This window comes from Paroedura picta, chromosome 1 (assembly GCF_049243985.1).
Source record: "Paroedura picta isolate Pp20150507F chromosome 1, Ppicta_v3.0, whole genome shotgun sequence".
NCBI lineage: Eukaryota > Metazoa > Chordata > Lepidosauria > Squamata > Gekkonidae > Paroedura > Paroedura picta.
In genome coordinates, this window is record NC_135369.1 from 98,684,374 (window position 1) to 98,701,546 (window position 17,173).

Sequence of the window (17,173 nt, forward strand, 5' to 3'; positions counted from 1 at the left end):
TGTCTATATATTAATAGACAAGTAGGTTAAATCTGAAATATAATAAAATACAATTGGGGAGGTGTTTAAAAAAACAATGTTAAAATGAGTGCATGTGCAACATGAGCACTATTTGGCTGTTCCTCTGGAACCACAGCTTTGTCCTCAGAAAATATATGAGCAAGGTATACTTCAGCAGAGGAAGGAGGAGTCTGAGGAAGGAGAAGATCTTATAGGCTGCTTTGCTGTACCAGGAGGAGTCTCAAAGCAGCTTACAATTGCTTTCCCTTTCCTCTCCCCAAAACAGATACCCTGTGAGGTAGGTGAGGCTGAGAAAACCTTGATATTACTACTCAGGCAGAACATCTTTATCAGTGCTGTGGTAAGCCCAAGAACACCCAGCTGGCTGAATATGGAGAAGTGCAGGATGAAACCTGGCTTGCCAGGTTAGAAGTTGGTGCTCCTAACCAACTATACCAACCAACCATGGGTTTGGCCAAGGGCTAGCCAAGCACCAGATGTTACTGTTTGAACATATGTTCAAGCACCAATAGGAGACCCAGGAGAAATTGATGAATCAGTTACAACAGTCCATGGAGATGCTGGCTGTGGCACCTGGGGGAATTGGAGCAGGGGGGAGAAGTGGGAGAAGGCAATCCCCACCCCCCCAGGGTTCCAGTGTTTTCTCTTACTAAATTGATGCTAGAGGAGCCTTTTAAAGGACAGTGGAGGCAGGCCCATTGGCTGAAGGAGCAATAGCCATATATTCTGGGCCCCTACCTCTCAGGAAAGGCCCAAGCATTCCTGTGAGCACTTGACTGTGCCAGCATGTCTTCCTAAGAGGCTCTGAAGTCATCCATCCTTTATCAATATCAGATCACTCCTGAGATGCAATACCAGTGGGCCAACCAACAGAACACCCTGAGATGCTAGTGACTAAACTGAAGGATCTAGTATCTGAGCGGCTGCTGCCCACTACCATGGACGGACAACCGATGCTGGAGGGGATAGTTCTTGAGCGATTGCTATTCATATTACCTCCATGCCCCCAACGTTGGGTGGCCTGTTGTAGACCCAAGACATTAAAGGAATACCTGGAAAATCCCAACGATGAGCTGAGAACTGGGCCCACCCCCACTGGCCTGAAGATTTAAGGAGGTCTGGGGATTGGTCATTGTGTAGAGGCACCACAGAGGGGGATGGCCCATTTGAGACCACTGTGGTTGGGAGTGCCGGGAGTGTCCTAGATGAAGGAACTCCATTCAGGAGATAAGGGTTCACTCACTGTTGCTAGGGCCTGCCCCGATCCATGATGCTGGTGCACTCTCCATGATGGGTGGACTCAGAAAAGGAACCCTTCTATATATATGGTCAGTTGGGGACATTTCTGAAAGGAATGTCCCCTGTTGGAGTGCAGTCTGAAATGGGAAGATGTTTTACATGTGGCCTGGGCAAGAATCAAGCAAAACCCAGGCCCATATTGATTCTGGTAGTGGTGAATGGGCAGACTCTCCCCATGCTCATGGACAGCAGTAGCTCACTGTAAATGATTGACACAATCAGTTTCTTGAGTGGCTTTCCATTCAGCATTGGGTTCAAGTGATGTGTTTTCAAGAGCTTTGGGAGGAGTACCCAGTAGTCCAAGTAACGGTGCAGTACTTGGGATGGACATGGGATCTGGACCTGGCCTGGGTGAAGACACTACCCTGTGCCCTACTGCTCAGGCAAAACACCCTAGACTTTCCTGGTTTGCTTCACAGTATGTGTGTAGGACCCAAGCTTGAGATGGTGTGCCCCACATCTGACAATCCAGGGGAGAGAACATCTGCTGGCAATAATCCTGAGACCCAGATTTTGTAGAGGCCTAGAATGTAGCTCCTGGAGGACCTATGACAGGCTGTAGCAGGGAGTGAGGGGAAAGTCCAGGACAACCGCAGGGGCAACTAATACCGAAGAGTGATAAGAAAACAGGGTGTGCGGTACTGCTTGCAATTGGAATGGGGCCAGGAAAAATGGCGGTACTGATGGAGAGCACTCACAGGGTACCCTGTTGCAGGTGCTGCAGTGATTCTTTTGGCCCTCAGTGTACCCAAGACATTCAAGATTTTTGTTGGTCTTGTGATATACAGTATTTGCTGGCATATAAAACTACTTCCCCCCCCCCTGAAAAACATGCCTCCAAGTGTGTGTGTGTGGGGGGGGGGTTTGTCCTATACGCCGGGTGCACTTCAGTTGGAATAGACATAGCTGTCCATAGTACTGTAATGTAATGTAACAAACTCTATATTTTTCGTGGAAATATGAAGTGCAGTGCATATAAAGTGCAGTGCAGGCCCACACATCTGATCTGTTGTCTCCTGCATGTCAAAAGTCTTAAGCAGTGGCACTGCCATGGAAGGGAAGTAGGTCACCTAGCAGAAGATTTTGGAAAGTTAGTGAAGGGAGGCTGCCTATGGCTGTCACCAAAGGACCCAGACCATACTTCATCCTTGGTCCCTACTTATGTGTCACACAGGAGGCTGAGGAATTTCAAGTCATAATGGACCACCACATGGTTTTTAGCTTTTGCCCAGAATAAACATATCTAGTCACTAATCAAATCCACACACCTCTATGGATTGTCATTTGTGGCCCATGTTCCAGACTGAAGTGAAGGAGATGCTCCATTTGACGGTAATAGAATCATCACAGAGTGCATGGCACAGCCCCATCAGATTGTTATCAAAGGCAAATGGCAACATTGAATTCTATTTAGATTTCCAGGATATAAACCAGGTTACCCAGTTCGATGGGTATCTGATGTCTTAGTCTAACCACCTGATTAATCAGCTAAGATTCAAATGGTACCTGTCTACCCTGGATCTAAGGGTACTGGCAGGTACCCATGACCTTCTTGGATCAAGAAAAGACAGCCTTTTGCAACTCTCCAGGGCCTATTCCAGTTCTGGCTTATGCCATTTGTGCTACACAGGGCTGCAGTTATGTTTCAGCATCTGGTGGACCAAGACAATGCATGGAGTTCGTCTTCATGTACATTGACAACATTATTATCTGCAACCTAGATTGGCCCACTCACTTGGAACTCCTGAACAAAGTGCTTTGATCGTTGAAGGCAGCTGGACTTTGAGCTACCTACAGAAGAGCTGCATAGAGTTTCAAGATCTGAAGTATTTTGGTTACATGGTCAGACAAAGCCAATTGACGGCAGTGGAGTGTATTCAGAAATTCCCGAGACCTCACACCAAGCACCACATTTATTGGTTTGAGGGGATGGTGGAGTATTATGTGAAATTCCCTCACCAGCCCTTGAAGGAGGGGAGGAGTGTTGGGTACCCACTGGCCCATTCTGATAAAGTCCCTCTCACCCGGGCAAAGTGGATGCCTGTTAATTCCCGCACACATTCGCCAGATACCAAAGATGCCGCTACTGCAGGAGGAAGGCCTGCCTGCTGGTCGGAGACTCAAGCTGGGGGGAGGATGACAGAAAAAGCTCCACACAGCAAGGAGAGAGGAGGGACACTGGACACCCCAGGACAGGCATGCCCATCTGAAAGAGCTCAGTGTCAGGAATTTGGGAGGTGGGATAAGGAAATCTGGAATGTCCACTAGAGTGCTGGGCAGGAGGGAGAGAAGGTGTGCAGAAGCAATGAAAGGGAGACTGTGGCTAAGGTTGAGGAGGAAGTGGAACATGAGGATAGTACTACAAACTACTCCATGCCCTGGGCTTGAGTGAAAGAAGCTGCTGACCCCACCCAGTTCTGAGATATTGAGAAAGACTCTCTCCTTACTCTCCTCACAGTGGCTGAGGGTGGCATCCCCCCAAGTGGTAGTCCCCAACCAGCCAGACAACTGTGCCCATTTTAGATGCCATTCACGAAGCTAGTATTAATGACAGAAATTTAAACCTCCTGCTTTTACGGTATCTGAGATTTTGAAGCCAGCCTTTTGTTTTCGATAGCAACATTATCACTATAAATGTGGAACATTCTCTTTCAATATCAGGAGTTTTTCAGCCAATTGGACCAGCGGGTGCTAAATGCTTTCCTGAAAGCTTGTGATGAACTCACTGACATCCTTCCTGAGCAAGAACAACACAGTCTTCAGGAAGCTGTGAGGAAGCTGCATAAACAATGGAAGGTTAGTGTTTTCAGTTAGTACAGAGTAGGTTACTAGCTCCAGAATCCATTCTGTCCATGAGAGTTGTCTTGACTTCTAGATGTTCTTCTCATTTTCATTGAAACAGAAAATGCTAGTGAATTAGACAGTTTTACATTTGGGCTTGCTTTGTATTATGCAATAAACTTTATGTATTATGCAATAAACTATATTGATAAGGGATTTTTTCACTGTATAACCCCTGATCGTTTGCTAATCCAATACTTTGCATTACAAACAATGCATTTTTCCGGATATTAAAGTCATGTCGGAGAACAGCAAGTTGCTGAAATTATTTTAGTTGATGACAGTACATCTGACAGCATAACATGAATCTGAAATTATTTTCATTACAAGTAGACCTTGTCTGCTCAGTTTGTGCTAGGCAGTCTCAAATGCCTGTCAAAATATAAGTACTTAAAAAAAGAGTAAGAAATATTAAAATTTTGAAAATACTAAGAAATGGAGGGGGCCATGAATATCAGGATGGTGCGGGGAAGACTAGTAATAGGTTGGCCTATGTTTTCCTTTACCTAATGACTTTGTGTTACCCATGTATTTCTAAAATTTTACTGAATTAGTGGCATGTTAATTTCCTTTTGTCAATGTCCCTGTGGAGTGCAGGATCTTCAGACAGAAGCACCATATCATTTACTTCGCTTAAAGATAGAAGTGGAAAAAAGCAAATTCTTGACTTTGGTGCAACAATGTCATGCTGAATTAGCTCGACAGCAAGAGTTGGTGGCTAAGGAGAGCAGTGAGAAGATAATTAGAGAACACAAGGTATACTCAATCATCAAGAGAATATTTCTAGAAGTTGACCTTTATTAAGTCATGTGATCTTTTGAAAATTATCCTAGTGTGATAGTTCTTCTAATTGTGACCCTAACACTTTTATTTTATTAAAAAACTAGCTTCAAAGCCCGTTCATAAGAACGGGCTTTGAAAGGGTCCTCCCCGTCAGTGTTCTGGCTGCTTTCCAGGCTGCCAGGAAGCGCTGAGGGTGGGGGGGGGGGGAAAGGCAGCGTTTCCCGGAGGCCTGGTAAGCATACCCGGTGCCTCTGTGAGGCCCTGGGTGTGCTTTCCAGGCCTTTGGGAAGTGCCCCCCTCCCCCCTGTGGCCTCTTACCTGGGGCACTTGGTGTGGAACAGCGGAGTCACAGACGTGCCTGACTGACAGCCAGGCACGTCTGTGAGGCAAGGGGTGAGGGCTTGGTGAGGGAGGGCGGGAGCTGTAGGGGCAGGGCCAATCAGGGTGCAGCTGGCTGCACCCTGATTGGTCCTGGAGAGGGCGGACAATTCGTCCCCCAAGGCTGTTTCACAATTATTAAGAGGCACCAAATGGATAAGATAAAGGGAAATACATCGATACTGCAATAAAAAATAACTACAAATACAGAAAACATTATTTTAAAAATCTTTTAATAGCTCTATTAAATACTACTTATGTTTCATAAAGATTCAAATGGTTAGCCATGTTCGTCTGAAGTAGCACAATAAAATCAGAGTCTAGTAGCACCTTTAAGACCAACAAAGATTTATTCAGGGCGTGAGCTTTCAAGTGCAAGCACTCTTCGTCAGATAGCAAAACAATTCTGTTACATCAGTAGACCTCTCCAACGGAGAAGGTGAGAACCTTTGATCACTAATAAAAGGCAGTTTTGTTCTCCCTGTGTAAAGTACACTGAATTCTAAGGGATTGTTTGACTGTTTTGACAAAGGATTATCATTGGTTATATTTGGTTGTGACATAATCTACTGATGTAACAGAACTGATTTTTGCTATATATTCCCTGTCATGTAAGAACACCATAGTCTGATGAAGAGTGCTTGCACTTGAAAGCTCACGTCCTGAATAAATCTTTGTTGGTTTTAAAGGTGCTACTGGACTCTGATTTTATTATGTTTCAGAAAGATATTGGAGGATTGAATGTCAATAGAAGAGAATTTAGTATGAAAGTTTGGATTAGTAACCTTTAACATATCAGTCAACAGCCATTACAAAATGATCCCAAAGGTTTTTTATGTCACAGTTCTAAGGTGGAGGATTTGGATTTTTCCATAATGTGACCACTGTTAATTGAGCAACAGCAACAATTTTATTTATTTGTTTGTTTGTTACATTTATTGCGCACCACTATCCATAGACTCAAGGCAGCTTAGGGTGTATAAATCCCCATCAAAGCCCCTACCCCATAAAACCAGCATAAAGACCTAACAAGGTTAGCGACATACTCCATAACACCTTCCTCGCCTGGCAGCCATTTCCCTTGGGATTATTCATTGTAATGATTTTAGACTTTTCTCTTCCCAGTTGCAAAGCTGGCCAGTACGTCAACAGAAAATGTTCTGGAAGAAATCATACGTGTACTCCCATAAAATATAAAATCAGCAGATGAATTTGGCATCAAAATGATTGAATTGCAGACCCTCTCAGTCAGCATTTGTTGTGGCCCAATAGTGTTCCAGGAGTACCTAACTTTATTATTTTGACTTCGTGACATTGGCATGACCTGAATTTTGAGTTTATATATATAAACTCTTGTGGCGCAGGGTGGTAAGGCAGGGTGGTAAGGCAGCCGACATGCTGTCTGAAGCTCTGACCACGTGACTGGGAGTTTGATCAGAGTTGACTCAGCCTTCCATCCTTCCGAGGTTGGTAAAATGAATACCCAGCTTGCTGGGGGGTAAAATGGTAATGACTGGGGAAGGGCATGGCAAACCACCCTGTATTGAGTCTGCCAAGAAAACGCTAGAGGGCATCACCCCAAGGGTCAGACATGACTTGGAGCTTGCACAGGGGATACTTTTACCATAGATATAGATATAGACATAGACATATAGATGTAGGCGTAGACATAGATATAGTAGCCATTTCTCTTTTGTGCTTCCAGTTGTCCTTTGGTGATAAAGGGCCCTTACAGCTATGTGAGAAAAGACTACACCTGATTGAAGAGTTATGTTTGAAACTACCAGAATGGGATCCACTTAAGGCAGTCTTTGAAAGTTGCAGGAAGTCCTATGGTGAGCTTAAATCCCAGGTTGCCAGCACCCACATGAAGCTAATAGAACACCCAGATAAATGGAAAGACTACAAAAACAGGTACAGTTTCTGTTGTTACGTTAAAGGTATAAAAGGAAATAAGTAAAATAGCAATGCGAACCCCATTATCATGTGCCCCAGGAAATATGCAGCAGGAAATATCTAAAGCAGGGGGTCTCTTTAAAACAGTGGTCCCCAACCTTTTTATCACTGGGGACTGGTCAACGCTTGACAATTTTACTAAGGCCCGCGGGGGTGGGGTACTCTTTTGCCAAGGACCGTCGCTGCCGCCGCCTGAGCCCCTGCTTCACTTGTTTTCCCGCCGGCGCCCCTGACTTCCCGCCGCCCGTTGGGGGTGCTGCCAGCAGCAGCTGCGCAGTGCCATGCCGAGGGGGAGCCCCAGCCATGGCGGCCACTAGAGAGCACCAAAGGTGAGCTGGTGGCAGAATGGCAGGGCAGTCCTCGAGGAAGCAGATGGGGAGGAGGACAAGGAGGAGCTCCGGCCCGGTACCGACTGATCCACAGACTGGTCCCGGTCCCCGGACCGGGGGTTGGGGACCACTGCTTTAAAATATACATATGTACAGAAGCCAGAAAATAAAGTTTGTTCTGAAGAACTGAAGGATCTAGATTAGACAGATGTGGCTAATCAATGTTTCTGATGTATTTATCCATTTTATAGCTTCAACCATTTTTCAAGTAGCGAAAGTAATATCCTCAATCAATCAAAAAATATAATTTTGTGTAGTAATTTCAGAAATCCATTTTCTTTAATTCTGTTAAAATTTATGTAAGTAACTTCATGCTCAGAAACTAGCTTGTTTTATTTGTTTATATTTCAGGTTTTCTGAAATAGAAAGTTGGATTTCATCAAGGGAGACCCAACTTAAGATGATCAAGCACAGTGCCACTGATCCTGCTAAATACAAGCACTTTAAAACATTAGCAGAGGTAAATTTAAGATTATATCAGATAAAATTGGATTTTATTACTTGTAATACTAGTAAATGGTAATTGCTATGGCAGAAATGATCAATGGATACACTATTCATGTGTTTGAGTTGGACATGTAACCTTTACAAATATGATCAAACTTTTATATATATAGTAAAATGTAACTGAATTGGTACTTTTTGGATAGACAAAACCAAGACATTTGGCTAGTGACCATAAGTGGCCTCCTTTAGGAGAGAATGCTCCATGTCATTAAAATGCAATATAATTTAATACAGTAGACAAATAATTAGAGTGCCCTAGCAGATGTGGCTATGGGACAGTATTAGCAAGATTTCACAGTGGAGAGTCCACAGTATGTTTATAAAATATATCTTTATAATTTTGGAAAGCATAGTTAGGATGTGGGACATTTGCTCAGACACAGTTTAAAGGTTGTCTGTCTATTGCAGCCTGCAAAAGATAGATGACGTAGAAATGTTATATAATGGATTGTAAATAAAAGAATTTATGGTAAAGGCAGGAAAATGCATAAGAATCAGGAAAATTAATGATATAAGAAGAAGAAGAAAAAGAAGAAGTCGCCTTCCCATTCCTCTCCCCACAACAGACACCCTGTGGGGTGGGTGAGGCTGAGAGAGCCCTGATATCACTGCTCAGTCTGAACAGTTTTATCAGTGCCGTGACGAGCCCAAGGTCACCCAGCTGGTTGCATGTGGGGGAGCGCAGAATCGAACCTGGCATGCCAGATTAGAAGTCCGCACTCCTAACCACTACACCAAACTGGCTCTCTTAAGAAAGTATTATGGAGAGGGAAGTAACAACTTTATATTGAGCCACTACACCAAACTGGCTCAATATTTTACTGGAAGTAAAATACGAAAACGAGGTTTTATACCTTAGGAACTCGTTCTGAATAAAGCTTTTTGCCATCGCCAGCTTGGAAATTTCTTTCTGTTTATTCATCTTCGGCTGACGGTTCGTCTCTGCGTGTTGGACTTAAGCAGTAGAACAAAATTTGTTCATTTTTAAAACATTATGCTTTTTATTACAATTTGTAAAGAAGGTTGTAAAGAAGGTTGTCTAACACCATCTAACATTTATATTTGGCTTTAAATATACACACTATTTTACCGCTCTTATTTAATTTAATTTTCAAAGCATCTGTGCAATAGATCGCCGGATGAGGAAATAGAAGCTGAGATAAAGGTCCACTTAATATGTTACCGAAGTTGCATCGAGAAGATGATTACCTTAGATATCCGAGTAAAAATTCATGACCATGTTTATTTCTCAATGGGTCTGCATGGAGTGAACTCAAGTTGAAAGGTTGTAGCCATTTGTAGCTTTTTAAGCACATATACCTACACTGAGAAGTCACCATCACTTTTTACAATCTATAGATGGGATTTATTGTACATGAAAATGCTTCTGATGTAGGACTCACGTAACCCTGATCATTACCACATGGGAGGCATTGGACCATGCTGCTGCCTGGTTTCTGGTCTGGGGCTAGTTGCTCTGATTCTTCCCGCTTCCACACGGGGGAATATTTGGCTCACTGCACCCCGTCCACCCCGCATGAGGCAGCCAGGGCGGCAAGATTCCACTGTGTTGTGGTGCAGTATAGACCATTAAAATTTTAAGAACATGTGATGCATCATGATGCAGTACCACATTCCTAAAAAGAAAAAGAAATGCCCCAGGTGGCTCTGCCACACTGCACAGCATGGTGTAACCACTTGAGGCATTTCTTGTTATTATTAGGAACGTGGTACTGCAGACAGGGTGGGGACAAGCCAGGCCAGGATGGCCCAATTTTTTCCCCCCTTCAAGATGGGCCAGGCCCGATGAGGCCCATGGCAAAAAGGGAATGCGGATTTATCCATGTTCCCCTGTTGCGGGCTGACTGAAGACTTGAGTTGCACCAGGCTCAGGATCACCCTGGACTGGCTCTAACTACATCTGGAAGCAGGAATTAGTCCTACACCAGACGAGTGCTATGCCGGGCCGAATTCCGGGTGTGGAAATGGTCCATGTGAAACATCCCATGACCACTCACCTTTATGTACTAGATATTTCATTACTGCTGTCCAAAATCGCTTGCCTTGCATTCCTAACTTTTATACTGATTTTGTTCCAGGAAATCAGGCAAGAAGCTTGCAAGGAAGGAGAAGTTATCACTTGGTTAAAATCTAGGCTTTCAGCTCTGTCTGATGTTTCTTCTGAGAATGAAGTCAAAAAGCAAGGGGATGAGCTTTCTAAACTTTCTGGTGATTTCAAGAGGTTCTTAACCTTTTTGACAGAGGTATAGTATAAGAAAATTCACTACAAGAACCTTAATCCTTACTGTTTCACATTGAGCAACCAAATTTATACACATTTACATGTATTTGGATTACTTCTCAACAAAATTAATCTTCTTTCTCCTTTTCTTCTTTCTCTTGTATTTTCTGTATCATTTCTTCTTTTATATTATACCTTAAAATCTTTATTAAAAGTTATAAAAATTAATCTTAATGTGATTGTTTGCCCATATCAAGGTTCACTTTTTAACTCATTTAATCAATCTGTATATGTGATGTAAGAAAATAGATAATATCTGAAAAATTAAGGAAATAGCATATGCACCAATTTTTAAAATAGGAATTATTTCATTATACTTATTTTCCATACACCCATGAATAAAATACAGAGAAAATATTCCATTCATCAATTATCATACATCAGTTTAAAAAGTCCAAAATAAAGAGCAAAAACAACAACACATAGTCCTGCAATCTTATCTTATGTACCAATTCTTAAATTTATTTTAGAAAGTGCCACATTAAGCTGTAAGTCAAATCCAAGAACATACTGGGGAAAATCCACTCATCTTTAGTTAGAATTGTGGATTACTTTGAGGTGGTAGGAAAGACATACAGACCAGTTCAATGGAGACAGATAACGTTTTAGGAATAACAGTAACAGTATTAGATGTTCATAGATAAAAGAAGAAATAAAATATTAAGTTTATAAATTGGTTAATGCAGGGATTAATTAAAATTCTTAAGTGTATGATTGATTTCTTGGAACTGCAGTTTTAGGATGTTCTAATGTTTTCCTATAGATAGAGAAGACATTGGCTGCTGTCAGTGACTGTGCCCAGTACACAGAAGAGGTGAAAGACAACTTGGAACAACTAATCACAAACTCGAAGGAAGTTCAGGAAGAGGTTGAGAAAATCTTAGATACAGAAAGTTTGCAACAAGCGCAGCAGCTTCTTCGACATCATTTGGTAAGACATTTGCCTGCACATAACCTTCATCATTTTTCTCTAGTAAACATATGTCCATGTCTTTTGCTGCTACTGCTGATATCTTTCCCTGCAATAATAATGAATGCACTATATTAACAATCGTTTTAGAATAATTCTTCAGTTTATGTAAACATTAGGATTGATGTTAGTACCACTACATGGAAGACTCTGTAGTCACTTGTAATGTCAAGCCTGAAAGATACTTGATTTTCTGCAATTATATTTTGTGTTAAGTATGGCTGTTGGGCTTACTTTAATTAGACAAAATGTATATTCTATTTGTGATTCCATGCTATTTATTTCAGTAGAAATTGGGATGGGGAAGGGGATATTTCCAATACAAATTCAGAAAGCAGCACTGACTTTTCTGTACACCGCACAAGGATAATTTGTTATGCTTATTCTACCAGTATGGCAGATACTTCTTTAATTGTTGAGTTGGAAAGCTATGGGTAATCTCAGTGTTACAAATGTGTCTGTACCAGGACATAGAGGCTGGACTTTGCGAAAGTACTGATACAGCCTTTGCAGTGCAATATAGTAATGTTTACTTTTTACAAATATTGTACTGTTATGTTTGTTTCCATTCTGAGACAAGAAATAGCTGGATCTGCTTCAGTACTGTTTAATATCTGTTTCTAGCAAAAGACAAAGAGGATCCAGGCAAAGAGGCAAGATGTACAGCAGCAAATTGCCCGAGGTAAGAAGCTGCAGATTGAAGGTAGTCTGTCTCCCACCGTGCAAGAAGATTTCTGGAAGTTGGAGAGCACATTACAAAACATGCAGCAATCTGTGGATAAACGTGGTGATCAATTGCAGGTCAGTGTTCTTACATAGTTATTGAGAAACAGAAACTCTTCAATCTTTCATGCTAAACTGATACATTTAGTTTATCCTTGATATGTAGTTAATACGTCCTGATTACTCTTGTTTGCCAGACACAGTTTTTGAGTCAACATTCCTCTTCTTGTTTACTACTGCCATTGTGAGTTAGCAAGCAGTGTTAGAGGCAGTGAGGGGGGATGCTCAGTAAACAAGCTTGTTACACAGCAGTACCCCAAGGTCTTGTTCACACACAGTGTTACCCCATCCAGTAGGCATGCTTTTCATTTTTCTGACCCAGATGCAGAACAGTAGAGGCAGAAAGGAAAGATAGAAAGGAAGGAGCAGGAGGTAGTGGAAGAATGAGGTGGGAAACAAAGCAGTAAGAGGAAGTGGGGACCAGTGGGATGGGTAAGAATTCCCCATTTGTATCTTTAAAATTTATGTATCTATTTTTTGAAAATTCTTTAATTTTGATTAACTCTCTGAGTCTTTTCACAAGTCCACAAGCCAACATTAATAAGAGACACTACTTTATACATTTTGTTCTCTGATCTGTGCTTTTCAGTACATTCTGGCTAAAACTACTTTTCCAACAGCAAGGTCTTGCAAGTCTAATAGTGATCGACACATTCGTCACACCTTGGCAAATTGCACTCACTAAAAAGTTAATCATAGAATCATGGAAGGGGCCATAAAGGCCATCTAGTCCAACCCCCTTCTCAATGTAAGATCAGCCCAAAGCATCCAAAAGCATCCAAGAAAAGTGTCCATACAACCTTTGCTTGAAGACTGCCAGTGAGGGGGAGCTCACCACCTCCTTAGGCAGCCTATTCCACTGCTGAACTACTCTGACTGTGAAATTTTTTTCCCTGATATCTAGCCTATATTGTTGTACTTGTAGTTTAAACCCATTACTGCGTGTCCTTTCCTCTGCAGCCAAAGGGAATAGCATCCTGCCCTCCTCCAAATGACAACCTTTCAGATACTTAAAGAGGGCTATCATGTCCCCTCTCAACCTCCTTTTCTCCAGGCTGAACATTCCCAAGTCCCTCAACCTATCTTCATAGGGCTTGGTCCCTTGGCCCCAGATCATCCTCGTCGCTCTCCTCTGTACCCTTTCAATGTTATCTACGTCCTTCTTGAAGTGAGGCCTCCAGAACTGCACACAGTACTCCAGGTGTGGTCTGACCAGTGCTGTATACCAGTGGTCCCCAACCCCCGGTCTGGAGACTAGTACCGGTCCTTGGATCAGTCGGTACTGGGCCGCAGCTCCTCCTCCCATGCTGCTGCCTCGGGTGCTGCCCTGCCACTCTGCCACTGGCTCACCTTTGGTGATCTCCAGCGGCTGCCATGGTTGGGGCTCCCCTTCAGCATGGCACTGCGTAGCTGCTGATGGCAGTGCCCCACAGTGGGCAGTGGGAAGTCAGGGGCGCCGGCGGGAAAGCAAATGGAGCAGGGGCTCAGGCAGTGACGACGTCCCTCAGCAAAAGACTACCCCCCCCGGGCCTCAGTAAAATTGTCAAGCATTGACCGGTCCCCCGTGATAAAAAGGTTGGGGACCACTGCCGTATACAATGGGACTATCACATCTTGTGATTTTGATGTTATGCCCCTGTTGATACAGCCCAATATGGCATTCACCTTTTTTTACCACCGCATCACACTGCCTGCTCATGTTTAGTTTACAGTCCACAAGTATCCCAAGGTCTTGTTCACACACAGTGTTACCCCATCCAGTAGGCATGCTTTTCATTTTTCTGACCCAGATGCAGAACTTTACACTTATCTTGACAACAACTCTTTGAGTGTAGTTCTCTAACCAATTCCCTATCCACCTAACTATCTGAAAATCCAGGTTGCAGTCCTTCAATTTATCCATCAGAACATCATGGGGAACCTTATCAAAAGCTTTACTAAAGTCCAAGTAAACGACATCAACCGAATTTCCACGATCCAGCAAACCTGTTACTTGGTCAAAAAAGGAAACCAGGTTGGTCTGGCAGGACCTGTTGGACACAAATCCATGCTGACTTCCTTGGATCACCGAATTGTCCTCCAGATGTTTGCAGATCGCTCCCTTTAATATCTGCTCCATTATCTTCCCCACAACAGAGGTCAGATTCACTGGTCTGTAGTTTCCCGGGTCATCCTTCCTCCCTTTTTTGAAGATCGGAATAACGTTTGCTCTCTTCCAGTCCTCCGGGACATCTCCAGTCCTTAAAGAGGTCCCGAAGATAATGGACAAGGGTTCTGCAAGTTCTCCGGAAAGTTCTTTGAGCACTCTCGGGTGCATTTCGTCTGGCCCAGGGGATTTGAACTCATCCAGTGCAGCTAAATGCCTCTCAACAACCTCTCTATCCATGTCAACCTGCCACCCAGACACTATCCTTTGGCTACTGCCATCTCTAGATGTGCCTAAATCCTTTGACCTGTGGGGAAAAGAAACAGATGTAAAATAGGCGCTAAGCCTTTCTGCTTTCTCTGCATCTTCCGTTAGAGTTTGTCCATCCGCACCCAACAGTGGGCCTATTGCCTCCTTTACTTTACGTTTGCTCCTCACATAACTGAAAAATCTTTTCTTGTTACAGTGGGCTTCCCTGGCCAATCTTAGCTCACTCTCAGCTTTGGCCTTTCTGATGATTGATCTACAGTGCCTAGTAACCTGTAGGTACTCTTCTTTAGAGCTCTGTCCTTCCCTCCATTTCCTGAACATTTTCCTTTTCTTTCTTAGTTCCTCTTGAACTTCTCTGTTCATCCAAATAGTCTTCTTAGAGCTCCTGCAGTGTTTTCGTCTTTCTGGGATAGTCATGGATTGAGCATGCAATAGCTCTTGTTTGAGTAGCACCCACCCTTCACATGCTCTCCTCCCTTCCAGCATTCTCGTCCATGGTATGACACTCATCATATCTCTGAGTTTATTAAAGTTTGCCCTACGAAAATCCAACATCCGCGTCTGGCTACAACCTTCTTTGCCTCCCGATCTCAAAAGGAATTCTATGAGGTCATGGTCACTTACCCCTAGGGTCCCCAACCTCCTTCACCTCATCCACCAACTCTTGCCTGTTGGTCAGTATTAAGTCCAGTATGGCTGAACCTCTTGTGGGTTCATCTACCATTTGACAAATGAAATTGTCAGCCAGGTAGGTCAGAAACTTGCATGACTGAGGACGCTTTGCAGAGTTTGTTTCCCAGCACACATCTGGGAAATTGAAGTCACCCATGATGACAAGGTCCTGACGCTTGGATATTTTCTCAAGCTGCTACTATGGTCTCTCATATCAATTATTTTTGTCTATGGGTTATGACAAGGCTATAGATCTTGTTAAGACAAGAGTGATAGAAGTAGAGAGGCAACATGATCTCAACAATATCCAGGACCCACTCTTTAGGAAAGATCTCCTAAACAGGAACACCCAGATGCAATATCTAAGAAAAGTGGTAAACCCTGAGCACAAGAGATCCTTTACCCTCCTTCATCACAATGCCCTACCCTCTGCTTACTTGAGTGGGAAATTTGATGGACTCCCTCTCAAGGATCGACTCTGTATCTGCAATGAGGGTCAAGTAGAGAACACAGAACACATCTTATTTGAGTGCAAGCTGTATAATCATATTCGCACAGGTGCATTAGTACCAATACTTATAGAATGCCCTCACGACCTGAGAAAGCATTGCCTGCAGATATTGTTATCAGATACAGATAATTTGTTAACTAGCAAAGTAGCAAAATTTGCGTGGCTAGCTTTAAGAATTAGGAAAGACAGGGTCACTCATGTATAGCCATAACAGGTCCACAGAACTTGTGTTCTTTGGTTAGTAGATATATCGCACGTTTCTTAATCTTGTCTTTTGTTTTATATTATATCAGTAATTATCAGCCATACTGTTTTTCTCTATTTTCTTTCTTCTAGATCACCATAAACACATGGGAGCAGTTTGAAAGGGACAAAGAAACTGTTGTCAAGTACCTCAGTCAAGCGAGCTCTGCACTAGAACGCATCTTAAATTTCAGCAGCTTAGAGAGTTTGTCATCAGAACTGGAAAGAACGAAAGTATGTATGTTACATGGTGCTGAAAATATGTGGGGTACTTAACAGAAAACATTTTTTATTTTTTTCCTTATGTTTGCCTTGGGCAAATAAAGGGTATAGTAATTTTCAAAATAAATAAATAAAATAGATATACAAGCTTTTAGGAGCTTTGCATCCAAGCATGGAGGATTCCAGTGGATTCAACAGAACATTGGTTTCCTCCCTTTCTTGTTAGTATATGTAGGAGATGCATCAGGTCATTATAAACGGTGGGAATGGTAATGAACCTGGCATCTTCACATCCTGCCCCTCTGTTCTTAGTATAAATTACGTTACTCTCATTTCCAGTCACCCTGCTTGCGCTTGTCTTACATCATTCATATGATGAGGTAAGAGGAAGGTAGAAAACAGGTCTGCATTTAGGCTGTGTGAATCTTCCATATGTGGATGCTGCACTGATAGAAGGGCTGAATTATGCCTTAAGTATTTAAGACCATGATCAGTGCCTTAGGGAAATTGATGAGAGATATTTGAACCCTTAATTTTATAAATCTAGTTAAGATTTGCTTTTATATTTTTATGCAATAAATCTAATTCTCAGTCAATGATAAATTATTTGTGGGAACTTTGATCAAGCATTTTTTCCCCTCAAACTGCACACTTTTACAGGAGCTTTCCAAGCAGACAGTAGCTATGGCGATGGAAGCTGAGAATCTTGTCAAGAAGTCTTTTGCCATACAGCTTGGTGCAAAGAGCAAGCAAACCCTTCAGCAACAAGCCAAGTCTATCCAGGAACAAGTTAAAAAAGTGGAAGCTACCACTGAAGAAGAGTATGTTCTTAAAAAGTCATAGTATTTCCTCCCTGATGTTGTTCTATTAAAATCCATTG

At 42.7% G+C, this 17,173-nt stretch overlaps 1 protein-coding gene across 11 annotated transcripts in view; it reads left to right on the plus strand.

The window, feature by feature from the left end:
• Positions 1-17,173, plus strand: part of SYNE1 (spectrin repeat containing nuclear envelope protein 1) — a 493,810-nt gene that overhangs the window by 139,835 nt on the left and 336,802 nt on the right. For all 11 annotated transcript variants that reach the window (XM_077349398.1, XM_077349413.1, XM_077349457.1 and 8 more), the window contains 9 exons: positions 3,982-4,116; positions 4,759-4,917; positions 7,028-7,236; positions 8,019-8,127; positions 10,274-10,438; positions 11,240-11,407; positions 12,071-12,247; positions 16,165-16,305; positions 16,954-17,114. In XM_077349398.1, coding sequence (XP_077205513.1) covers positions 3,982-4,116; positions 4,759-4,917; positions 7,028-7,236; positions 8,019-8,127; positions 10,274-10,438; positions 11,240-11,407; positions 12,071-12,247; positions 16,165-16,305; positions 16,954-17,114 — 1,424 coding nt within the window. The remainder of the gene's footprint in view (positions 1-3,981; positions 4,117-4,758; positions 4,918-7,027; positions 7,237-8,018; positions 8,128-10,273; positions 10,439-11,239; positions 11,408-12,070; positions 12,248-16,164; positions 16,306-16,953; positions 17,115-17,173) is intronic.